Genomic DNA, 25,983 nt, shown 5'->3' with positions numbered 1-25,983 from the left:
TTTTGGCTTGGTTTTCTCTGACTTTTCTCTGTTTTCCTCAAAACTTATGTTCACAAATTTAGTGGTTCTTTTGTATATATTTGTTTAGAAATAGGTTTTAGTGATTTCTGATGCATCCAATAACATCTTAAATAGGCACTTAGTGTGTTTGAGCTTCTTTGCTTTGATGGTTTTTATTTTGTGTTTCTCATTTGTTTTTCCAATGTTTTTTTTTAGTCTGAAAATGGATGTTAAGGTAATTGCATGGGATGTTGAAATGTTGATGTTGGCAGTAATTATAGGGAGAAAAAAATTCTACACGAAATGGTTTCTATACTAGAGAGAGCTTTGAGTGAAGCATGTCCAGTTCACGTGCACGCACATCTGACCTGTGAGTGCAGCTGCTTGCTAATGTACAGGATAGCAAGATAACAGCCTGAACCTGATGGAGATTTGGCTCCTCTCCAAAAGTGCTGATAAAATAAATTCTCCTCGATGACGGACAGTCCGACTGACCCAGTTTTGTATACATTTCAAAATTAAAAACCAAAGGAGCAAAGTGATGAATGAGTTCTGGAAAGGAGTCTTTTGTGTTGACTTCACGCATCTTTCCAGATAAGACCGCTTCGTTGGAGCCAGCTGATTCATATTGGCGCTGCCACCTAAACCTCAGAGATTTTCTCACCTTGGCAGCGGTCAGGGAGCAGCCCTTCCTGAACATTCCTGTGGATTTGCAGCATAATTGCTGCGGTTTACGAGAGAGGTCTTTAAGAAACACTTTCAGAACCACCGCTGGAGCTCAGACGCTGGCTCCGGGTCTCTCAGACAGAAGGTCTTTGCTTGTTGTCCTTACAGCAATGTGTTTTCTTCCCAGGCTGGCCTTTCCCATCCTGGATACATTTAAATTCCAATCATTGAGCTTTGAAGGCAGCTCACCGTCTGCCAGCATCTCATTACGTGACATCCATGCAAAAGGGGGCAGAGCCGTGTTATTGTTGTACTTTGTGTGAGGTATTTTAGAACTGCTCGTGATTAACCCAAATGGAGGCCTACATTTTTGGCCCCAGATCAGTGCCTGAAGTGGACGATGCCCTGCACAGCCTCAGCATTCACATGCTCTTCTTATTAATTCTTCTAGGAATTTATTGATGCTGTCAGTTAAACCGTAGATCTTTGGGGGGAGTGGTGGATCTAGGGCTATTTGCTATCATCCATGTTAAATTAAGTTATGTTACAAGAAGTTCCAGTAGATAGTTCAATTTACCCACAGTGCATTATTTTTTTTATTACAATGAATACTGTATGTACAATTAGAGTATTCTTTTCTTTGTTACAGAAATTAGTAAATTTCTCAAATAGTGACGTGAACGGGGTCAGGTTTATGCGCCTGACTTGAAAAATGCTCCGGTTCCAGTATGTTTATTAACCTTGGTTTCCAAAGACTGCGCTACTGTTGATTTTTCTCTTCAATTTTCTGCCTCAAATGATTCATCGTCATCGTCAATCATTCACCCCAATACAATTGTTTTAAAAGTTAGTGACAGATTATGTAGATGTTACGTATTCTGTAAAATTTGCATTTACATTTATTTTTGTGTTATTTAGTGTTTACTGCCAAGTCAACATTTGAAATGAGAATTTGTTCTAAATGCCTTTTCTGGATTAACACTGTATTGCTCGCAGCTGGCAGATTATGGCCCTTCAAACGTCAATCAAAAATAACTAGGCAGATATTTGTTGATCATGTAACTTTTTACCTTTATGTACTCTAATCATTTATTGTAGCCTACTGCAATTATACAAGTAGCATTGGTGTCATTATTTAAAGATATACCCATGATATAAGGGACCTGAATGTTACCACTTTACACACAACTTAATTTTATTTATAAAATAGAAAATGATTAACACAATCAGTACAACATACATCAAACACATGTGTTAAATATTGATCAACATTTAACTACTGGTAGCAAACATGACAGGATTCATGTCCTTATATAACAATACAACTCATTCTGGTAAAAAAGGATTTTTTTCTTTTTTTTTTTTAAATAGTTAAGAGTTGAGACCCCTGTCATTCTTTGGGAATAGTTACCAGGTTTAATTGGCAACCACTGAAATGCATTGCGAGGAGACAAGTCTTATTTTATTTGATGTCAGTCACTAATTGGTCTGGTATTTTTTGTGCCAAAAATCCACTTAGGCATCAAAAAAACCCTAAAGTCCTAAAATCCTAGTTAAATTAAAAATAAAAAAGTGTCACCTTACCTGCCACATTCTGGCAAGTAACAACGGGAGCTCGTCTTTTACCTCTGTAGTGTTAGCATGACTCTGCCAACAGCTCCATTTAATCCTCCATGTTTAGCGAGCAGGTGTAGCCGAGTTGGCACCATGGAAAGCAACCAAGAGTGACCAGTTTTCTTGCTAGTATTTAACCTATATCAGCATGCCACCATTTTTTTCACATTACAATTTGCTTCACCACATTTTGGACACCCAGGTTTTTTTTTTTTGTTTTTGGTTTTTTTCTTTTAGGACCAGTTCCATGAGCTATTTAATAATAAATGAGGGGAAATATTCTTACAGAAGTGGCTACGATTTAAATAATTAGATGTTTCCCAGGCTTGCATTTTCCATAATGAATGGTAATTTTAGTTTTTTTTAAACAAGTTACAGTATTGTTTTGCTTTAACGGGATAACTGCACTCCATGTGGTTTTCTGAATTTACATTTAATGTTCTTAAACCTCTGCTGGCATGGATTTATTCCATGACGAAGCGTTTTAACGACTCTGAAGGAAAGATCGCTGTTGTGCGGTTTTTGGTACCGTGTATAAACACATTTAATTTCTCTATCTGATGCAACGGCTACACAAAATCCTCACGTGTGTTATGATAATCTAAGCGTCGACCCGTTTAGTGGTAGACTTCGGGAGCGCAAATGCGTCATCTGTCAGTACTTGACCGTGGATGTTTTGTGATGACACACTGAAAAGCCTCATTAAGGCATGCATCTTTTCCTCAACCTAGAATTTACTCAAAACCTTTGTGGGCCATGCAGCGTCTTTTTAGTACTCAGGTGTAGGCCAGACATAAACAATGGCCTTATGGTCATATCGTAGGTGGGCTTGTATAGCACATCGTGGAAAATTCAGCAAAGTGTGTTTGAGTTCCTAGCTGTTTGGATGCTGCTTTCCGCAGTCAGTCGAGCAGCTGTTCATCATGTCATTACTGCTGTCAGCCATCCGTCAGCAGTGCTTCCAAGCAGAACGGGGAGAGGGTGACACTTGAGTCCACGCTGACTGAGGAGGTTAATCATGTTTTTATAAACATGCTCTGATGTGGTCTGCCCCGACTGCCGGTATTGTCCACGCCGGCGCGCAGGGCTGGCCGCACGAGAGGACTGTCAGGAATGCTCGGGCCTGACATGTTGTGAGTAATTAACTCTGATTGATAAAAGATGAAGCACACACATACACACGACGAGGAGCGTACAGCAACTGCACCTGGGAATTCTGGCTTATCTGTGGGACACTGACAATTCCTTGCCTGTCCGAAGATGAGAAGTATGCGACTTAAGGGGCAGCTTTTCACCTCATCATGACATGTGAATTATCGTAGTTTAACATGACCAAGTGAAGATTAGCTGCTAACTACCGAGGAGCTCACAGTAAGCCACAGTAAGTCGTGGACCGAGCTGTTGGGCCAATAAACCTGCTTTATTGGGTCTTTTGTGATTTAGGAGAAAATCATGTAAGTCTTTTTAAATCAAAACAGGTTGGGGTTTCTTGTCTTCAAAATGAAGTTTTCAAGAATCCAGATCAAGTATTTTTTTTTCTTAAAACTAACAAAAACTTTCTTGGCTAAAAGGGATTAGGAGTTGCGGTAAAAATCAGTGAATGCATATGTTGCACTAATATTTTTCACTACAGGATATTTTGTACTAAATTATTAGCACTTGTTTCTGTCTGTTGTTTTATTGCTATTTTTTATTGCCATTTATTCATTTGCTCATGGAATGTAGTTTGCTACTCGGGAAGTAAACAATAAGAATTTCACTGTGCGGTATAATAATACTATACATATGACAATAAAACTCTTGACTCTTGAGCATTCCATTGATTATATATTTTTATTACTCTTATGGAATATCGGCATACGATGGTGCTTTTGCCATGGCATGAGGGGTCTATATCGCTTTTCCTGTCACAAAGCATGTTTGAGTAGGGTGGCATTAACTCTGCCACACAAAAAAAGCAAAAATGGCGGTTGCCATATGGCATACATCACATCGCCTTTTTGTTACAAATATCATTGGTGATGTGCACGATTACTGCTGACATGACAACAGCTGCAAAAATAACCAAATGAAAAATTTTGTCTGAGACAAAAAAAAAGATGGAGGCTACCCGGAAAGTTTAAGGATCAATACAAGCCCGGCTTTCACTCGTGACATTAGCCCACAGACAAGGAGGGATTTCCGACCAACGCCGCCCTGATTGTATTCCTCGGTGGACTAGTAGCTTTCGATACTCAAATCATAATGATAAGCTATCATAAATTTGCATGGTGGCAATAAATAGCAATCATCTTAATAGTTCACAATTCAACACCAACACATCTAGCCATGTAGCAAGCACAAAAGTATGTCGTTTGGAACCAATTACATTTAAGGGCCCCTATCATAAATTTTCGACATTTTACCACGTAAATTTCTCCCTCTAAACATCCCCAAAGTGTAATTTTCCCACCTTGAGCCATATCTGAGAATTCTGCGAGCTCAGCACCCTTCACAAGCAGATTATAAGGGCTTGCGAGATGCACGGTGACGTCTGAGCAATATGGAAGGCCCTTGTACCACCTCTACACTAACCCGTACTTCTCGTGCAGTGTAAACACACAGAATTAGCCATTATCCAAGCATCCCTGCCTATTCATACTTCCGGTTTTACATCAAGTAAATGGAGTTTCAATTATTAATATAGGATCTGATTTGAAAGTAGGACAAGTTAGATACATGTATGTGACGATGTCACTTCCTTCTACTTTTTGTTTTGACCCATTGAACGTATACTAGCATCAAAGAAAAGCGGTAAGGTTTACTAGTTTTTTTTTGTCTATTGAAATCAGGCTAAATTCCTTTTCTAATTATCGGTAAAATGAGTTATGTTCAAATGTTGCAAAAACCATTGCCACTGCAGTATTTACTGTTATTGAAACAAAAGTTTGAACCCTGGAACAAAAAAACAAAAAAAAACTATTTACCGCTGATTCAGATTCATTTAAAATCCAACAAATACATGATCACTCTGCTGTACTACAGTTCCACCCTTAAGATGAGTTTTCCTTCCTTTTTGGTTTCTTGAGGGTAAACATTTATTGTCACCATGTTTTATTTTCCAATATAGTTCAGAACGCCCTCCCCCTTCCCATTAGCTGATTAATGGTGGTAGTGGGGTCAAGCTGGTCTCATCCTGTTAGTGTGAACGCATTAACCCCTTGTTGTGTGTGCGCCAGTGACCACTGAGGCTCTACTAAGCACCTACTGTTTGAAGAAAGGAAAAAAACCTAGCGTTTGTCAGTTCAGCTGTACTTCTTCCCCTTCCCCCAATTCCCTTTTTAACAGAAGCTCCACACTTGTCTGACCCGAGCTCTTCCCCACTGGGATCCCTTGGCTCTTATTTTTCTCTTATTTATGTATCCGCTTACACATGGAAGTCATGTCAGCGTCCATCGAGGCGGTCTGCTCAAATATTTTCCTCGCAGTCATGTCGGCTGACTTGAGGGATGAGTGCGCTGAGTTGTTTTTTCAAGTTGTTCCCGGACAGTAGCTCAAGTTTCCATGATGGGCCAGAGCAATATAATTAACACTTTTCACAACAATACACATTTGTTTGTGATGTGTATGTTTCATTGGAGGAGCGGTCAGGCTCTTTTATACACATAAACAGAATAGAATAAATACTGTTTAAAATTTGATCTTAAAAGAAATGGGTCAGTTCATTCACAGATTTAAAATGTGTATTCTCTAAAACATTCAGCTACCTGTTTTCAGACGCTTGCATAATTTTAAAAAATTGGGACTGTTGAAAACATATAAATACTTCTTTGGGGCTGAAAGAGTTCATTTAAAAAATAATTCATCAATTATTTACTAAATATATTGTAATAAACTTCGCCTTTCCTACATTGTTTTACTCAAAGATTTACTGTAGGCTATGTTGTGATTCCTCCTGTCAAGAGGCCAAGACAACCTGCTGTGTCTCCCACTGAAAGTGTAAAAACATTTTTGTAGTTTGTCCTCTTGTTTTGAGGACTTACAGTTTTTACAATGAAGACAATAATGAGAATTCACTGCATTGATGGATGATTAACTAAACCTTCTCATCTCATTTTGCCTCTTTCCAGCGCTTGGTCAAATCATGTTGTTTGTGGATGGCATGAATGGCCTCATTGCAGATAAGGAAATTGTCCAGTGGCTCTACACCCTAGTCGGAACCAAGGTAAAGAAAAGAACTGGAATAAACGGAGTTCTGTCATGGTTTCCCTCTATGATCATTAATAATGACATTTCAAAATGTCCCTAATGATTTCAACGTTGATGTTAGTGTAGTCTACTCAGCCCTCTAGTGGCCAGATTGTTAAATTAGAAGTCTTTTTAAAACCTTTTCATCCAGTAATTGCTTTTATGTGAGTACTTATAGTCAACAATTAAAACAAGTTCTGTCAGGCTCTTATCGACTCACCCGAGACTGAAAACGATGATGACATAGCTTTGGACTTTGCTTGTGAATTTATCAATTCTGTTTCTCTCCCACTACAGTTCCGGCTGGTGGTGAAGATGGCGCTGAAACTCCTGCTAGTTTTTGTGGAGTATGCAGAGTCAAATGCCATTTTGTTCATTAAGGCCGTTTACGCTGCGGATGCCAAAAAAGGTATCGTGCCGCTCGGTGAAAGCAGTATTGTCAAAAGGGTGCATACAATCGCCTTTCAATCATTGTTATCGGCTCGGTGAAGCAGTGGTTAACACGTCTGCCTCACAGTTCAGGAATCCGAGTTCAAACCCACCTCGCTCTGGCCTTCCTGTGTGGAGTTTGCATGTTCTCCCCGAGCATGTGTGGCTTCTCTCCGGGCACTCCGGCTTCCTCCCACACCCTAAAAACATGCATGACAGGTGTATTGGACATAATAAATTGTCCCTAGGTGTGATTGGGTACTACAAAGCAAAAAATAATCGACGTACACAGGTATGTCACAGTATTCGATTGTTAAAAGCAAGCATGGAGTGCAATGGTGACCCTTAATGGGTACGAACTGAACATTTTGCATGTCGTAAAAGGATCAAACTGTATTCAAAAAAAAGAAAAGACTTTTTTGGATGTAGTTTTCTTTGCCTTCTCAATGCATTGCAGAGGTATCAAAATACGACTGTATCGGATACAAAAAAAATGTGATCGGGACATCCCCCGTAGGGAGGTCGGGTCCAGCTCACCAGAGACTCTTAACGAAAGACACGAGCTCTGGAAAAAGGACAGATGGCTGATAGCTCCTTGACCAGCGTTTGCTGTCTGCATTTGACTATTTCAGGCACAAAAGTATGGGGGAACATCATGGAGATCCTGAATGAGAAGGACGGAGTAGATACTGAATTGCTGGTGTATGCAATGACACTCATCAACAAGGTTAGTAGCATTCTATCAAACAGTTTATGTGCACTAAATTAACCGTTCTTTTTGTTTGATCTTTTTTCTTTCTATTTTTGTTTTTAAATCTTTGAATGTGTTTGCATGACTGTGAAAATGTCCAAATGCAATGTCCAACGTAGTCTGTTCAGTCATTTCATTCTAATTGCATAACTTTGAGTCTATTTTTCCTTTCTTCCATTTGTTTAGGTTTGATGCAGCTGACATGTTTTTTTTTTTCTTTTTCTAGACGCTAGCTGGTCTGCCTGATCAAGACTCTTACTACGATATGGTGGACTGTCTTGAGGAGCAGGGCATTGAGGCCTTGGCACAGAGGCACCTGAGCAGGAAGGGCTCAGACCTTGACCTTGTAGAGCAATTAAACATCTATGAGGTGAGCAAATGATTGCAATGTCATCTTGTTACTGTCACTGTTAGTTGACTTCTCTCTTGTTTATTTTTCCCCCAGACGACTCTCCGTCGCGAGGACGGTGACAATGAAACGCAATTGCCTCCAAGCGGCGGAAAGGAGCGCCGGCGGGCGAGCGTGGGTTGCACCAACGAACGGCGTGGCCTGGAGAGACGACGCAGCCGCAGGCATTCTCTCCAAAACAACAGAGGTCCCGTCTCAGCTCCGGCGTCGCCATTGAGCCCTCTCACTCAGGGAAGCAGCTGCCTGCCTTATGCCAGCCACCCTGTTGAAGTTATCAGCGAAAGGTGAGGAGCGCAGAGGGAGTAGGGAGGTCATCAAAAGCTTTATTTTGACTTGAACTGTCAAGCATTGCAAACAAGTCACTCACTTCAGAATCTTATACAGTAATATCTCCAGGTAACATGATAATTAAACTGCTGCTTTGGGTGTGTTATAAACTTAGTTGCATATCACTGCAAAGCCATGATAACATTTGTGTCTTAAAATATTTGGTGCAAGTTGACAGATAAAAAAAAAATGGTCCAAAGATTGACCCTTGAGAGCCCTCATGTCATTACCTTTGCCTCATACTACTACTCGCAACTCCCATTTTTTCAGCCATTACATCTGTACCAACATCAACACACTGCCATTAAAAACATTGAAATCAATCACTCATTAATCACACATGACTGTAGGAAGTGGTGAAATGAAAGCAAATTGCACGGCTTGTTTTTGGATGATGTTGAAGGTTGCTTTTTCCTTTGTTAGTTTTATCAGTGCAAATCAGAAGACTAAAATAGGTTCCTATTTCAATCGGTGCATTAGTATTTTAGGTCTTGCCCTTTTTATTTAAACCAGCGCATGATTACTGCCACTCTTAATGCATCACATCCCCGCCAGGTTTTGAAATAGCATACCAATTAAACCTTCTGGTAGCTCGCAGGACTAGCCGGTCATGTGATACCTGCCCACTACAGGAAATTCTAGCGGCCTTTGAAGATCAACATTTTTCCATTTTGTTAATGAAAGCCAGAAGGTCCATGTGAGGGATGGCTCTAAATAGCAAACGGGCAACAAGACTTACGTGTGAAGATGGAGAACAGGAAATAACAATGAGCATATCTCTTACGGCCTTTCAAGCTACCATCATGAATAACCTCTTCATGGTCACAATCACAGATAGTTGACATTATATTTGATGTACCTGTGAATGCCCCTTGTATTGTTTGAATGATACTGCCTCCAAAAGGACACATTTGGCCTACAATGTTTTCTTTCCTGTTTTTTTTTTATTCATGTGGAACCTCTGGTGGACTTTTTTTTTATCTATTTAAAGCAGATTTTGTCATGATTGGGAATAAAGTTCTCATCACATGAATCACATATCATTTAAAAAACATTTATCCAAACTACCATATCCATATGTGTGTGCACTTATATTCACACTCTTCTTATATTTCATTTTAAATGTGTCATGTCCACTGTTGTGTCCATTTTGTCTCAGCAAGAGGGCAACGTTCATTGCACCCCACCCAAACCCAAAACGTCGTTGGAACGGCCTGGATGTCTTCTACTGAGTTCACTAGCACTTAGTAGTGTAGCCAAAATGAATCAAAAGATAATGTCTACCTACTGAACACATGAATGTGCTAGGTCTCAGACCAATATGATGTTTGAGGTAGTGTCCACATTGTCACAGGTCACTATGTATTTTTCAGACTTTAACTGGCACGCCAGAGTATATCCTAAAAGTCAAATAATGCATCACTATTAGGGTGACCGTATGTCCTGGTTTAACATGGACAGTCCAGGTTTGAGTTTTGTGCCCCAAGTTTCGATGGATTTAGCCAGCTCTGTCTATTGTTTCGGCCATACGTATGACAATTACACAGATCTCATTGCAAAACATACAATGCACGAATTAAATCGTATTTGCTTCATACAGAAATCAGAACTACTTCCTGTTTCCAAGAGTCATACAAAATGCATTTTGTGTTTCTGGTGGTACATTTCCAACGTGGGGCCTTGAGGTATATTGTGTTAAAAGTACTCACATTCAACTACCAATAGCTGTGTGGATAAGCAAGAGAAAGCAAATGGTGTACTCAATCATGTTCAGCAGTTGATTTGAGGTGCCCACAATAATGAAATTGATTCACAACCAAAACTCATAGGTTGTCAACAAAATGTAACCTGCAATCAAAATTTCGCAAGCAAAACCAAAGAGTAAATAGTCAGCACTTTTTTTGAAGTTTGGAGGTAATTGGATTTTCTTTTCCCTTTTTTGATCTTTTAGATCATTTTTTTTCTTTTAATTGTTTGCAATATTTTTATTTCAAATCCATTTTTTGATTGCATAAAAAGAAATAAGTCTCCATAGAAACTGGCACCTCATCTATTCATCATTGATTAACTTGAAAATGTCCTGCTAACAAACCAAATACAATAGCTATTCATCTAGGAACAAAGGGATGTGTAGTTAGGTCAAAGGCTTTATGTAATAACCTGCTAACATTCTTTCACCAGTTTGCCTGCAATGCTCATAACTTGCTTGCTGCATGTGTGTTCACTGTTTCCCACAAAATACTCCAGGATGAAGCCTAAAAAAGCATATATAGTGAATGAACACAAGCAGAAAACTTGTAATGTCACTTGATAAACTGCGCTTTTGTGGTAACATATACTCATTTAAGATTCAATTGCTTCCAGAGATGGAAAAATTAAGTTGGTAAAATACTAACACCTCGAGAACAATTTTGCATGGGAAACACGTCATCATGTTTGTGTTGTCTCTTCAAAGTCTCGCTTGCTTCTGACTTTTGGCTTTGCCTGTCGTACTTCTCGCTCCTATGTCCTCCCTTCCGTCCTTTCAACCCTTTAACCATCCCCTAACAGAGATGAGGAAGAAGGAGAGGAGGAGGAGGAAGAGGAAGGAGAGGAGGATTTGGAGGATGAGGAGGAGGAGACAGATGATGAAAGTCATCCAGTCCCTGAGTCCTCTAGGCAGGACGATCACAGGTATTTTAGGCTAACCCTGTCCTCTGTGACAAGCTGCCCCTTTGGTACACCAGCCTCCCTAACTCGGCCGTATAGAACCAAGACCTGCTTTTGCATTAGAGTTGGGGTTTTGGTTTATTTTTATTTTTTTCACAGGGCAGCATTTACCCTCTAAAGCATAGTAAAGTGCGCAATGAATAGGACTGCTCATAAAGCAGACACAGTGGGAGTTTTGGTCTCTGACTCAGGAGGTTATAAAACCTGTGACCTCATTGTTAGCAGAATATGTAAACAAGCTTGCTATATGTGAATTACCAACTGTGGTAAACCTCTAATTGTAAATATTGGTATTTCAATGTCAGTGCTGTATCTTTGGGGGTGGGGGAAGGGGGGAGTCCTACAGTTAAGTCTGGAGCTGCAACTCTTGGTTTGGTTCAATAGAATGGTTCGATGTTGCTGGGTTTTTTTTGGCTTTATTGCCAAAGGTTTTCGGTGGACCACAATATCCTCGTGGTCATTGCAAATCAACACAAACATTTTACTTGTTTATCCTAAATAGGTCTAGAACAATCCCAATCCCTGATGTCGATTGCTTTTCAATTGTAGATGTGGTCAATTTTCACCATTTTAACTCATTCCTGCCTCATTTAAAGTACAGGACTGAGTTTTTCCACCACTGTTACTAAAACTCCTCCTTTCCCACCGCAATTTGTCTGACATCCCTAAAGACATGTTGTTAAGAGGAAATGAGGAAAAAAGTTGTAGGTACCATTTCTTAATTGCTGGAAACAGCTATACTGAGATTTTTATCACTCATCTGTCTTTCATTTTTGATCCAAGCCACTGTTCACACAAGACATGTCAACAACTGTATTTTAAGAAGTAAGGGATTTTAGTGTGAGTCACTTTCTCTCATCACTGTTTACAGTGTTTCAAAGAGAAATGGGTCTAAAATTTGCTGGCCACAAAGGAGTATTAAAAGAATATTACCATGAAAATTGACTAAGTGAAAATACTACAAGTGATGCACTTGAATGAAGAAAAGTCATTTTCAGAGAGTTCAGTTATATTTTCATAGGAACTAGGTTATATATTTTAAGAATAAAGTTACATCATGAAGAAAACCTATCATGAAGAAAAAAATATTAACATGAAAGTGGCAATATTTTTAGAAAAAAGATATACAGTACTCATAAAAGTACCCCGATAACATAGGATGGAAATACAGTCGTGACAATCATACTAGCCCCACATTGATGACGACAAAAAAAAAAAAAAGTGTGCAATGTCCCCCAACCCAAACAGCAAAAAAATAATCACTTTTATAATGGACAACGCCCGAAGCATTAATCCTGTATTCCTTCGACTGTTATTTATTTATTTTTTTACTATCACTCATTTGCTCATTAGAATTTGTTGTAGTAGGACGTAATCTCGAGTTATCTTTGTCTTGTACTCCTGTTCCTTCTCTATCTCCTTATTCAATGTGTGACGCCAATATATCTTTTCAACTTTTGGCACTTCTTTGTTTCACACTTCCTTCTATCTTCAGTCTGACAGAAACATCTAACTCTCTTCGAAAGATCTGCTGGGCTGAAAGGTAAAAATGGTCATACTTGAATGATGCTTTGTTATAAAAGTTGTCACAACATCAAACAGGACTGTTTCTATTCTTATCAGTGGCTTTGCAGTTCTTTCTGCTTGCTTGTTGCCAAACCGCTCATTGGACTATTAAACTTGTGCCTTTTTTACTCCTATCTAAGGTTGTGTTGTATTAATAGTTAATAGCTGGCTTGACCTTGTCATCTTGTTTGGATTACAACCTAATTCTTGATAAGAGAACTGTAGTGGCCGTCTTAATTCTTTGTTTAGTATATTTTAGCTCGCTCAGAGAGTCTGAGGAATAATTTTTGCAATATGACATTTTGAGAGGAGTCATATTACACCCAAAATTGGTTTGTTGTCAACAAATAGCATTGAAGTGAGGTGGGGAGTTTCATTTGGACAAAACTAGCCCTTAAGTGGCCGTCTTGTGGCATCCGGCCTTTGGATGAGCCCTTTTGGGCACTTGTGGTAGGGCTTGATCCCTATTCCCAGTGAACCGTTGTATTCATTGGATCTTTTTTACAGGGTTCCTTCCATTGGAGCACCACCTCCAGGCACGCACCAGAGTCCAACATCACCCAACCACCGCTTTACTAGTATGGCAACTTGCACACCAGAGTCTAAAACTGACAGGTTGGCCTGATAAAGTACATTATGTAAACTTGTCACCAAGCCCATCATCCCAATCATTTTTTACCGTATACTTTGCGCATGCAGGCCTGCTTTAGGAGGCCTGCTGAGTTCTTCATACAGGCAGCATCAGGAGTCTTTGGCTGCAGAGAGGGAGAGGAGGCGCGTGGAACGAGAGGAGCGTCTGCAGAGGATCGAAAGGGAGGAGAGGGAGCGCTTCAAGTCAGTCTCGCCTTGCAAAACACATGCACTGTTATTAGATTGCGAATGCGGGCAATAACTTTTGCTTTATCCGTCTCAGTCGAGACTGTGTTGACAAAAGGGAAGAAGCGAGACAAGCCAGAGAGGAAAGGTGGGTTTTATTTGGTGCACTTGGGTTTACATCAACTGACAAGGCTGTTAGTTGTAATGTTTTTTTTAAGCCTTAATTAAAATAGAGAGCAGCTAGAAGAGTTTTACAGACCCAACAGACTGAATTATATCTTCCAGGGAGGGCCCTTCTAGGCCTGTTCTCCATTGTGTGACCAAATTAGCAGGACATATGTTACTGTTTTCTGGTATGGATGCTGCCGAGGTGACCTGAAAGCTTTGTAGATAATTGTTCCACCATCAGCTAATTTATCCATCCGAATTGGAACGACTGTTCTTTGCAGAGTTCTGATTCAAACATCTGATTTAATGTACTTTAACTCGTCACAGGGAGAAAAAAAATAAAAGTAGTTTCTCTCTTGTTGGGGAAACAAATCACGAGAAAATCTATTCATGGTATAAAAACAACGTGCTATGTACAGTATATCTTTACTAACACTGGCAACTGACAGTCAAAAATAGCAACTGGAAAAATACCTTACATGACTCAACATGATTAGAGGCTGTAATAATAGAAATCTAAAACATACTTTAGTCAGGATTGTGATATTTTTCATAGTCATACAGTGGCAGTTGTTTTTGTTTCGATTCAAAATGTCAAGATGTCATGATCTGATCATAACATCCCTTTCTGTGGCAGGTACAAGGCCGTAGAGAGGCGAGCAGCCGAGGAATATGAGCGTGAGCGGCTCAGGGTGCCCGTGAGAGGCCGCACGGAGATCACAGTGTGTTTGAGTTCCAACCCCGCCGTTCGCTCGGCATCTCGTTGTGTCACCACTTCGTCTATCGCCTCACAGCAAGAAAAGACCCCCGATGCTCAGCAGACATCAGGTAAGGTTCACCTATAATTAATCACTCGATTGCTCAACCTTTGAGAAAATTCCCTGTCGAGTACGAAGCTACACATGTAAAAATAAGGTCAGAGGTGTCTTTTTTTTACTTAATTTTCTAAAATTTCTTACAGGAAAGGAATCCATCCCGCACGCAAAACCTGACTCTCCAACAAGAAGAAAAAGTCCAGCATCAGCGCTAGCGGGATCAGAACGTTGTCGCTCACCTCCCTCGCAACCAAATATGGCTGCAAAAGAGCCGCCAGCAGACACGCAGGATGTTTCAGACACTCAACCGGTTCAGAATGTAGTCAAACAGCCAGAGGGTTGTGAAGAGGGGGCGGTGGGTAATGAAGAAGGAAAGCTTGAGACCGGGAGACATGTAAAAGAGCAGGTGGACGTGGTGGAAGTCGCCGATGAGGTGGAAGTGGCTGAGGAAGCACAGGTCGTGGATGTGGAGGATGTTGAATTAGAGGAGGAGGATTGTGAGAGGGTACAGACGATGGAGAGGGATGGAGAGGAAAGGTTAGTCTTGAGTGAGAAGGAGAGGCAGAACGAGGAAGTGAATGAGAAGGACAACTGCTCGGCATCCAGCATCTCCTCCACCAGCAGCACTCTTGAGAGAGAGGAGCGCGAGGAAAAAGTCAAGAATGACGGTGAAACAGGTATCGCTTGCAGCTTTACTGTTTGAATCGTTTAGGCTGACACTTTTTCCTCAAGGGCCATATTTGAGTTTTAGAAGACACGTGGTCCAGGTCATTTGTGCATGAGGTTTAAAAAAAATGTAAAATGTAAATGTGAAATGTGGATAGTTCGGTATTTTTAATCTTGTTAATGACTTTCATTAAATACTTCCTCAGTTTAAAATTAAAATTTTAAAGGTTAATATTTTCATTTTAATACATATTTCTTTATATTTTAACCACTTTAATTGTTTCTAATGAAATATCTCCTAAATTAAAGCAATTTCAAAAAAAAAAAAATGCAATCCCTAATTGGTTACTCGACAACTAATCTATCAAATCTAATTTCTGAAAAGCAATCATTCAGAGACCTTCTTTAACTCATTTAGTACCAGCTATTTGGAGACTTCCTTGACCATAATAATTGGATTTAAAAAAAAAAATACTCTCGAATACCTGGTATTGAATGTCTGGATTCTGGTAATCATCCAGAAAACAGGGTGATTAGCTTTGTTTTGAGGCAAAATAAAATATTTACCAACATCAGTTTTTACTTAATGTTTTGACTGGCTAATGACACTGACCAAAAAATTAACTGGAACTGACAACCACTCTTGCACAGCTGTGTTAAATTGTACCCAGTTATGGGTTAGAGTAGACCAATATTTAGGTTTCGTAAGAAATGCCAAATGGTTTGCAGACAAAACAAAATAATCCCCCCCCCCAAAAAATGAGTTGTTTATGTAAAAAAATAGCCCAGAAAGTTGGGTCAAAGTGACTCAAATAAGTTGGTCCTTTTTCACCCATAACTTTTTTTTTTCTTGACCCAACAATTTTTACTGTAGAGGTACTGAAATAATTAAATACTTGAAGTAATTATTTTACTAAAGTCACATTCTTTAAGTAATTGCATACAAAGGTAATATATTACTTAACTAAAGTAATCACTTTCTTTACCTACCAAATTAATAGTTTTCTTTGACGAAAGTCAATGATTGTCTGGACTCTTACAAAACATAAAAATATGACTTTGACTGAGTTAACGAACACTTTCCAAGGGAAAGAAGGCTACTCGATGGGTAGGTCGTACCTTGTCCCATGTCTGATTGTATCTTTTTCTGCCAAAAGGCCAGTGGAGCCAGTGCATTGAATTATCAGAAGAGAACGACATCCTTACCAACAAGCGCTTCATGCTGGACATGCTTTACGCTCACACATCCAATAAGGAGGACGACAACGTAGGAGGGGGAAAAGAGAAAGAAAGTCAATGTAACTGTGAAAAAGACGCAGAGGCGGCTGACCCCTCTGTAGCAAACAGAATCTCCACACTGGAGGCTCACAGGCAGACCCAAGACGTAAATGTGAAGAAGATGGAGGTGGACATTTTAGACAAGCAAAGCACTGTACGGGCCGTGGCGGAGAAATTTGGTGATTTGGTCAAAGGTCTGACGTCACCGACCGAAGCGGAGGCGTCAAAGGAGCTGCAGCACGCTTCGACTGACAAATCCTCCGGCAGCATCCCGCCCGCCCAGAAGAAGGAATCTGACCAAATCTGGGACCAGCTCATGGCCACGCCCAGGGACCTTCGCATCAAGGAAATGGATTTCACTGACCTGCGGGATGAAGATGACGTGGATATTTTAGATATGGACAGCGTGATGGCGTCTGGTGATCTTCACCCGCCGCCGCCACCGCCGCCCCCACTGTGCAATGCTGTTTTACCACCACCCCCACCTCCTCTCATCCTTGGCAAAATGGTGCGCCCACCTCCACCCTTCATGCCCCCTCCTTCACCTCAGCTGAATCGGGGGGATGCTCCTCTCTTCCTCAAGAAGAAGAAGACAATTCGGCTTTTCTGGAAGGAAGTGCGCCCCATGGAATGGCAGTGCAAGAGTCATAAGATCTGTAAGGAGTCCTTGTGGTCCAAACTAGAGCCACTTAAACTGGACACATCCAAGCTGGAGCTGTTGTTTGAGTCCAAATCTAAGGAGCTGCCTGTTACCAAGGTACAAACAGTAGGCCGGCTTCTGTTTCTTTTGGAAGGACCACATTTTTCCCCCTTACAAGTGGCAAAAAAAGGCCTACTTAATAAACACGAAAATGTGCAGTATATTCATCTGAAGGGTAAAGCTACTAGTAGCTTTAATTCAATTTATTCAGTAGTTAACAACTTATTTTCCCCTCCACAAAAATTTAAAAAAAAAATCATGTTTGCATGATATTAACAATAAACAGTGCACAAAACTAGAAAGCATTATTTTATTGCACAGGTTAAATGCTGGAAGAAGTAGACCTTGTTAGAAATGTGTGAACCCTGTGATCAGTGAGATGGCTGACTTGTGCTGCGTCTCTTAGAAAGCAGCAGTTGATGGCAAACGACAAGAAATCATCGTCCTGGACTCCAAACGCAGCAACGCCATTAACATCGGTCTGACTGTCTTACCGCCGCCTCGTACCATCAAGACGGCTATTCTCAACTTTGACGAGTATGCGCTGAACAAAGAAGGCATTGAGGTAAGGAGAAATAAGACACTTCTAAACAATGAACTGTCTGGAGGATTCCTAGCAAGTTAAATTGGCTCTAATATCAGTCCAGGTTTTTGAGGACTGATGTTGCACCAACGCAACCAAAATGTACATTTGGATCTCCCAAGAAAGATGATTCATTCACTGAGATTAGATATTTTACAATCTGATATCTTGTGTCTTAATCACTGTGATGATTAAAACGTGGACCAGCGCTAAAAAATGATGTGCAAGAAGTGAGTGAATAACAATGTGAATAACAATGTTGTGTTCCATCAGTATTATTTAAGACTTTAAAGTGATCATTCCCCACACGGAGTTTTGGTTAACCTTTTGCCTATTCAGATTTCTTTTCTTCCAAGATAGATAAAAAAAAAAAAAAAAAAGGTTGAAAGTTTGCACGCCTCGCATATTTCCAGGAAATGGAAACATCTTCGATAAACAGCGGTGGAAAATGTCAGAATCACTTTGCGTCCTCTCCCTCTCTACAATTTACCTCCAGACGTTTTATGTGAAAACAAGGTGATGAGGACTTGATAAACGATCCCCTCTGGAACTCTCCGTCCACGCTCTTTGTCATCTCATCTTTTCTTAGAAAATCCTGACCATGATCCCCACAGAAGAAGAGAAGCAGAGGATCCAAGAGGCTCAGCTACTCAATCCCGATATTCCCCTAGGCAGCGCCGAGCAGTTTCTCCTCATCCTTTCCTCCATCGCCGAGCTGTCGGCCCGCTTGCAGCTGTGGGCCTTCAAGATGGACTACGAGCTGATTGAGAAGGTCGGTGTCCGCGCCGATTTCAATCACATGCGCGTGCATCCGTTAAAGCAGAAGCAGCAAATGGCTTACATCAGTAAACTCAGCATTGACAACAAACGCTGTGAAAATACAAACTTGTAACAATACAATAATAAACACTAGTTTTAAAATCATCAAACAAAACTAAGCATTACATTTAAGAGCAAAAACACTTTTCCCCTGTTAGTCAACTTGGTGTGGTCTGATTACCTCCTTACCTGGTTGATCTAGAAATAATCCAAACAGAAAACTTCTTGACAAAATAAAGGTGGCCAAACTATAAAAAAAGTTTGAAATATCAGAATCCAAAGAAACTCAACAACAGATACAAAAAAATGGAGTAATTGACATCAATCTATAAAAGTTTACCAAAGCATTCCTGAAGCTTTTGGACTTACAGTAGAAGACTCCAGAAGTGGGAAAATATGAAAAAAATAATGAATGTGAAAATTAACATATAGGATGAATGACAGAAACCGATCAAATTGACCGGCATTTTGCCCTGGAACGGAATTTCGGCCCATACGTTAACACATACCTGGTTTACAATATACTGAAATAAAGAGGGATCAACAGGTTAGTTTTTACTCCAAGCAGAAGACCACTTGAATGTTCCAGTGGGTGGGAATCGTTAGTAAAATGAAGAAGTGTCAATCAAAACTGAGCATTATTATTATCTTTGTAAAGGCAGAATAGTTGATATTACTCTTCTTTCTAATTAGATTTGACAGGTCTTCCTAATGGGGCAGAACGATGGGGCGATTGTTAGCACAATAGAGAAGGTTCAGTTCAACCTTGAGTGTACTTAGCCTGTTCTTCCCATGGCTTCTTGGTGAACTCACACCATCTTGCTTATTTCCACATTCCAAAATCAAGCATTTTAGAGTGAGGAAAGTGCTTTCGAATAGATGTACCTAATATTGTCACTTTAAGTGTACGTTTTTTTTTTACGTGAATGACAAATTGGGAAATATGTGTGTGTGTGTGTGTGTCTGTGTGTGTGTGTGTGTGTGTATGTGTGTGTGTGTGTGCGTGTGTGCGTGTGTGTGTGTGTGTGTGTGTGTGTGTGTGTGTGTGTGTGCGTGATTGTGTTTGTAGGAAGTTGCAGAGCCCCTGCAGGATCTTAAAGAAGGGATGGACCAACTGGAGAAAAATACAACCCTCCGCTACATCTTGACCACACTCTTAGCCATTGGCAACTTTCTTAATGGCACTAATGTGAGTAAATCTAGAGCGATTACATTGTAATTTTGAGGCCAAACTTTGAACAAAAGAAAGCACGGATTAAAGCATAGTGATTTTTTTTTCTTCATTTGTTGTCTGAATATGATTATTTCAGTTGGTGCCAATGGGTAAATTGACTTTACATACCGTATGGAGGTTAACTGATACTGAAAGGCTAACATGATGGTATATTGGTTAGCGCAGTTGAGTAGTTACATGCTCCAAAAACATGCATTTTATATGAAATGACTATGCCAAATTGTGCAACCCTGTATCAGGTTTTGAGTTTCTACAAACAATATAGTGTACAGGAAATATAGTGTACAATATAGTGTACAGTATACAGGATTACCACAGATACTGTGAAAATGTAAGTCACTTTGCTGATAACTTGTTTTAAAAAGTTATTCAAGTTAGATTTCCTTTAATCGTTCCATTTTGCAGATACTGACCACTTGATTAACATAAAAATACATTTGAACAATTTGTAAAATAAAGGCAGTATTACCTGGCATATTTAACTATGAATGAAATGGCAATACTCAACATTTATAATGTACTATAAATTCCGTGACTCCCTGCAGTCACAAAATCTGGGATGGATGCAGGAAGTCGCGTATATTGAAGCTATGTAGATAACATTCTAGACTGTGCAACAAACCCTAATGTTATTTTTCAATGATACACATTCAAAAGTGACTGCTACTTGCGCTCATCTTAAATGCTGTGATATCACTCAAACGTGATTTTAATTTGAACACTGTAGGCCTTAGAATACAATACAATACAATACAATACAATACAATACAATACAATACAATACAATACAATCGAACAACTTTATTATCATTGTTTAGTTGGTATACAAAGAAATTGGGAATATAATATATAATGTATAGTATTTATGTGATGACTGTAATGAGTTCTATGGGGTTAGGAATCAAATGGGATTTTAATATTCATTACTAGTTTTACAATGCCTGGTCAGTGAAACTTGAGTTTTTCATTTAAATCTTGTCAATTCGATTTCACTGGTGCCTCCAGCAGGTGACTAGTGTTACTACATGAAGAAATAACATGCTGTATACTGTATCGTCTAGTAAGCTACGTTTTGATGCTTATAGATATATCAGAGTAACAAATGGTGATGTCAGAAAACTAACTAATGAGGATATGTACATGAATCTGATTTTTCAAATACCATACGTGCACTTTTCTATGTTGTGACTGATGTAATTTAATTGGTCAAAGCAACACTGGAAATTGTGTGGGAAAGTTTAGCCGGCCTTTCCCTGAGAAGAAAAAGATATTTGAGCCAATGTGTATTTTCTGGAAGCTAGAGTGTGTGAGGAACATGTATCTGAATCTCTGCTATGTTCTTCTATGAATGCCTGTATGAGGGACAAACACGCAAGGGGAAAGTACAAGTCATCAACATCAAAAAAGGCTGTTCCCATAAATAACATCTGGAATTTTTTTCACTTTGACATTTAAAGCTGGCAGAGGAACAAAGGAGATGTGTTTGCGACTTGCATGCTCTGTGCTGGCTTTAGCTCCTCTGTGGCCAGTGCAGCAATCCGCCGGCCTGGAAGTCGATTGTGGTTCCCGATAATCACAACCTAATGAAGCTGCATATCTTCTTGGCACGCTTTGAGAGCCTTTCTGTGTCTTTGCCAGAGAGGAAATGCGCTGCAATTTGGTGCTCTTGTTGGGCCTTTTGATTGCTTTTGTCAGAAATGCCCCCCCCCCCCCCCCCCCTCCACCGCCCTCCTTTTTTTTTTCTTTCTGAGTGAGCTCTTGTGTTTGCTTGTTCCTCCAGGCCAAAGGCTTTGAGCTGAGTTACCTCGAGAAAGTTCCTGAGGTGAAGGACACGGTTCATAAACAGTCCCTGCTGCACCACACCTGTGCCATCGTGGTGGAGAAGTTTCCAGACAGCTCTGATCTCTACTCCGAGATTGGAGCTATCACCCGCCTTACCAAGGTGGGAATCATTTTAAATTCAGCTCAATGGTAGAAGTCAAATCTTACTGTATTCCAAGTGGCTATTTTGAAATGTCAACTGGTGGTGGTAAAATGAAGCTTCATGAAGCACTTGTGGGTTGGATGGACAGATGGATGGACTACTGTAGCTCTATAGTTAGATACTACAGCCACATACTTTAGATAATGAAATATTGTAAATGAATGGCTCGACTGAAGGACAAATGAAGGACAAATGAAAGGACAAACAGCCATACAGCCATACAGTTGACTATATATCTACAATTACAAATAAATGGCTTGATATTTTGATGCAGAAAACCCTCTGGCACAAAATAAGGAAGTAATCTGATCCCGGTTTAGCTTAATGCTCAATTTTGGCTTTTTTTTTTTTTTTTTTTGCCAACCAAACTGTTCCAGTTCTGTCGGTGCTTTTCAAAAGTCTGAGTGAGAGATTCACCATTAGGTGTGTTTTTTTTTTGTTTTTTGGGGTTTTTTTTGGGGGGGGGGTGACAGGTGGATTTTGACCAACTTCAGGACAATCTAGCTCAGATGGAGCGAAGGTGCAAAGCATCATGGGATCACCTCAAGGTCATCGCCAAACACGAGATGAAACCGGCATTGAAGCAAAAAATGTCCGACTTCCTGAAAGACTGCGCGGAGCGGATTATCATTCTGAAGATTGTACACAGGAGGATAATCAACAGGTATGCATTGCTTTAATTCTGATTTAACTAAACTTTTTTTTCTGTTTGTTTAGCATCTTTCTGTGATGTTTTCCATCAGGTTTCACGCCTTCCTGTTGTTCCTGGGTCATCCGATATACGGTGTCCGAGACGTCAGCATTCATCGCTTTAGCAAAATCCTCAGTGAATTTGCACTGGAATACCGCACAGCAAGGGAACGTGTTCTACAGCAGAAACAGAAGCGGGCAAATCATCGCGAGAGGAACAAGACCAGAGGAAAACTGATAACAGATGTAAGTTAACACTGGACACTTCCACTGTAGTCTTCTACCATTTTCTGTACCCGTTGTAGTCAAACTATCGACTTATGAGATGAGACGGTCAGAAATGAATTAATAAAATTCTATGGGTCAAATTATGGAAATAAGGTTGAAAATGTTAGGGTAGTGATTCTGTGATGGTTTGTGTTGCATACATTTGTGATTACATCAGCAAAATCCCCACATATATACTGTACGTTACTGTAAAAACAATCGGTGAGTTGCCGTCAGTCCACTTTTACGCGTTGCTTCAGTAGGCTTTAAAAGGCCAGAGCAAACACCTTGTGCCGTGATTAGAATCCCTTAAAGCTAAAGCCCAAGAATGGCTCCAGAGAGGCCCCAATTCAATCTTGGTGTGAGAATACAAACATTAGGAGTTTCTATTCAAGGAACAATAAGTCTGTTTACATTGACGGTGTTCAAACAGGTTCAATACACACGTATTGTTTTGTGCTTGTGATATTTTGTGCTTTCCTAAAATGAAAATGCTCAATTTTGACACAAGAAGCATAATTGTACAGTTTGTGATCAAGGTCAAAAGATAATATTTTATGACACTTCTAATTTGTTGTCATTTCCAAATTCAAATTCAAACAGATATAAAACAGTATGTTCCAGAGTCAAACCTTGCCATCATCCATGTATCTGTTTTCAAGAGCCGCTTATCCTCACAAGGGTCGCAAGCTTGCTGGTGCCTATCCCAGGTACCTGTGAGGCCGGCGTGCTAACCACTGCCTCACCGAGCAGCCCACCTTGCCATCATAAAATTTTAACGTTCCAAATGGCACTTCCAAAGACAAATGAGAAGTCATCCACTGTGTATTAACTCCTTTATTGACAGTCATCTTTTAAAAAGTAAGCAGTCAATTTCAAGCATTCTGATCATCTTTTTCTCCACCCATTACCACAGAAAAAAACAAACAAAAAAACTAGACTCCATTGATGTCGATGGCATACCTGGTTACATTTCCCATTCTTCAACGGTGCTCGGTGTAATAACTGAAATAAAATCTCATCTACCCAGGTTCTGAAGATTAGTGATGTTTTATAGGTATTACTGGAACTATTGTGTTCGCTGGTTGTTAAACACCAAAGGAAAATGTAAGCTCATTTGTAGACCTATCCTCCAAATCTCCATTTACAGTTGATCTCACACTAAACTGTACCCCTTTTGAGGCTTTCCATTATATTACTAATAGTTGATTCTTCAGCAATGTTGTCACATGACTTCTCCTGGCCTCCTTTTTATCGCTCCCTCCCTCATGTCTGCAGAGTGACTACGAGGATGACGGTGAGGTAGGGGTGCCGCGGCCTGCTTTCGGTCGCATGAAAAACCAATTGCAGTGACTTAACATGCAAGACTTCAACTGACAGCAGTTGCATGGTTGTGGATTGTAATGATGATGGTATCGCTAAATACGGCCATGTATAAATCTTAAGACAAAACGATTTACTTGTGATACACACTTTTTGCAGTCTGGCAGAATACTCGTGTCTCCAAAAGCAAAAGGGCAAGAGCCATTATAAAGATTTTAGGTCAATAAAAGTACCAGCTGCATGTGTGGAGTAACCAATAGAATAGATTTTTTTTTTTAAATATATAAATTCACCAAATTAAGACTAATGATGTTTCGACCTGACGCAGTCAAAAGGTATGTTCTTCTTATTTGTAAAACAAAACACCCTAACCCTAACCCATGTAATGGGTGCTTTTTGAAGTGAAAGGAAGTATTTGTTGAAAAGCATGTACATTTGGCAGGCAACATTACCATACTGAAAGATAAATTTCTATAATAATTGACAGCCATTGAAATGAATTTGATTTTTCTTTTTTATTAAATCCCCAAAATGACTTGAAAAACTGCAGAAAAATACAAACTTTGGAGGTCAAAATGCCCCCTCCCACAAGCGAATAAAAGCAGTTATGAAATGTCTTAAGTCATGATGCCCTAAGAGGCAAGACATATACCAAAGTCTTTAAAACACTCCTAAAATTGTTCAAATTAGACTCCCATTAATTCTGCATAAAACCCAAATAAGTCAGTGTACAGTAAATTGTATTGTTTTGACATATCAAGTAGTAAGACCCTCACCTTTCAAGGAATATTAACAATCCATGTGGTATTTTCTTTGCACTGCTCAAGAGTAGTTTTCCTATCCGGTCATATTTTACAATAGAAAAAAAGTCAACAAATAAGTGTATTTATAAGTAAATGTACTTATACACAGGCTGGTTGTAGCTTCTGTTACCTCGCGAAAGCTCATTTTCTTGCCTGTTGCTTACAAAGATGAACAAAAATCCATTTTGTATTAAATGGATCATTTTCTTCACGTTGTGTATCACGCTTGGAGCGACTGTCCGAGACAGTCATTGAGAATCACTTCTAAAGTGCTGACTTTACTCCTCAAGGTGTGTGATCAACTGAGCCTCACCTTTCCCTTTATATCCCTCTTCCCTGCAGAGCGGTAAATTTGGCGGCTCCCAGCCCGACGTGCCCGAGAGCCAGCCTCAGGGCATCCAGTACGCCGAGGACGCCGCCGAGCACGAGAACATGAAGGCAGTGCTGAAGGGTGGCGTGCATAGTGGAGACGGCGACACGTCCACTGTGCCGGGCCTCCGCACCCGTACGCGAGCCAGCAGCACGAGAGGTGACAGACCCATTTTAACGTTCTACGCTTCACTTTGTACCGTCCTCATCATCATCAAGTGTCTCCAGTCAATCATACAACGTGTTCAATGTATGTAATCAAGACCCGCTCCATCTGGTCTTTGCAGCACACGTGCCCCCGTGGTGCATCGCCAACGATGACGCCATCAACTGCACGGACGACACGGCCGACGAGATCATGGAGCGAATCGTGCGCTCGGCCACTCAAGGGCCAGGTCCCAGGATGCAACCTCGCGAGAGGCGGCGCTCCAGGGTCAATCGGAAATCACGTGAGTCATTTTTTGAAGCCTTTTGCCGGGAGGAGGGACTTTTGCGCCCAAGAGATCCTTTCTGTGTTTTTTTCAAGAAGAAAAATGCCTAACTATCCATGGGCAGGTTTTTTTTAATTTTCATTGAAAAAAAAAACATTAGTACAAATATCAGTAGTCTTTTATTCTTGCTGTACTACACATAGTCTTTTTTGGAGGGTGGGGGGGGACATGGTTGTTAAAAAAATAATAATATATGGCTTTTAATAACAACCATTCCATACAATACTGCACATATGGTATTTTTTCTGAAAAAAATTTTAAAACTTAATTTTGTATTTA

At 40.0% G+C, this 25,983-nt stretch overlaps 1 protein-coding gene across 4 annotated transcripts in view; it reads left to right on the top strand.

Annotated features, from left to right (window-relative positions):
• The window catches only part of LOC148425552 (FH1/FH2 domain-containing protein 3-like), an 85,094-nt gene that overhangs the window by 57,467 nt on the left and 1,644 nt on the right, over positions 1-25,983 (top strand). For 2 of the 4 annotated variants that reach the window (XM_088411579.1, XM_088411578.1), the window contains exons 6-26: positions 6,390-6,484; positions 6,805-6,916; positions 7,569-7,663; positions 7,914-8,057; positions 8,133-8,380; positions 10,974-11,096; positions 12,628-12,675; positions 13,206-13,313; positions 13,398-13,532; positions 13,612-13,662; positions 14,320-14,510; positions 14,644-15,174; positions 16,321-17,198; positions 17,548-17,706; positions 18,314-18,496; positions 19,613-19,732; positions 21,558-21,719; positions 22,235-22,425; positions 22,505-22,697; positions 25,187-25,373; positions 25,501-25,662. In XM_088411579.1, coding sequence (XP_088267705.1) covers positions 6,390-6,484; positions 6,805-6,916; positions 7,569-7,663; positions 7,914-8,057; positions 8,133-8,380; positions 10,974-11,096; positions 12,628-12,675; positions 13,206-13,313; positions 13,398-13,532; positions 13,612-13,662; positions 14,320-14,510; positions 14,644-15,174; positions 16,321-17,198; positions 17,548-17,706; positions 18,314-18,496; positions 19,613-19,732; positions 21,558-21,719; positions 22,235-22,425; positions 22,505-22,697; positions 25,187-25,373; positions 25,501-25,662 — 4,116 coding nt within the window. The remainder of the gene's footprint in view (positions 1-6,389; positions 6,485-6,804; positions 6,917-7,568; positions 7,664-7,913; positions 8,058-8,132; positions 8,381-10,973; positions 11,097-12,627; positions 12,676-13,205; positions 13,314-13,397; positions 13,533-13,611; positions 13,663-14,319; positions 14,511-14,643; positions 15,175-16,320; positions 17,199-17,547; positions 17,707-18,313; positions 18,497-19,612; positions 19,733-21,557; positions 21,720-22,234; positions 22,426-22,504; positions 22,698-25,186; positions 25,374-25,500; positions 25,663-25,983) is intronic. The other 2 variants (XM_088411580.1, XM_088411581.1) reach the window with 2 other exon arrangements.

The sequence above is a fragment of the Hippichthys cyanospilos genome, chromosome 3 (genome assembly GCF_059441005.1).
Source record: "Hippichthys cyanospilos isolate Australia breed blue-spotted pipefish chromosome 3, RoL_Hcya_1.0, whole genome shotgun sequence".
NCBI lineage: Eukaryota > Metazoa > Chordata > Actinopteri > Syngnathiformes > Syngnathidae > Hippichthys > Hippichthys cyanospilos.
This window is presented reverse-complemented; position numbering and strand designations above follow the sequence as displayed.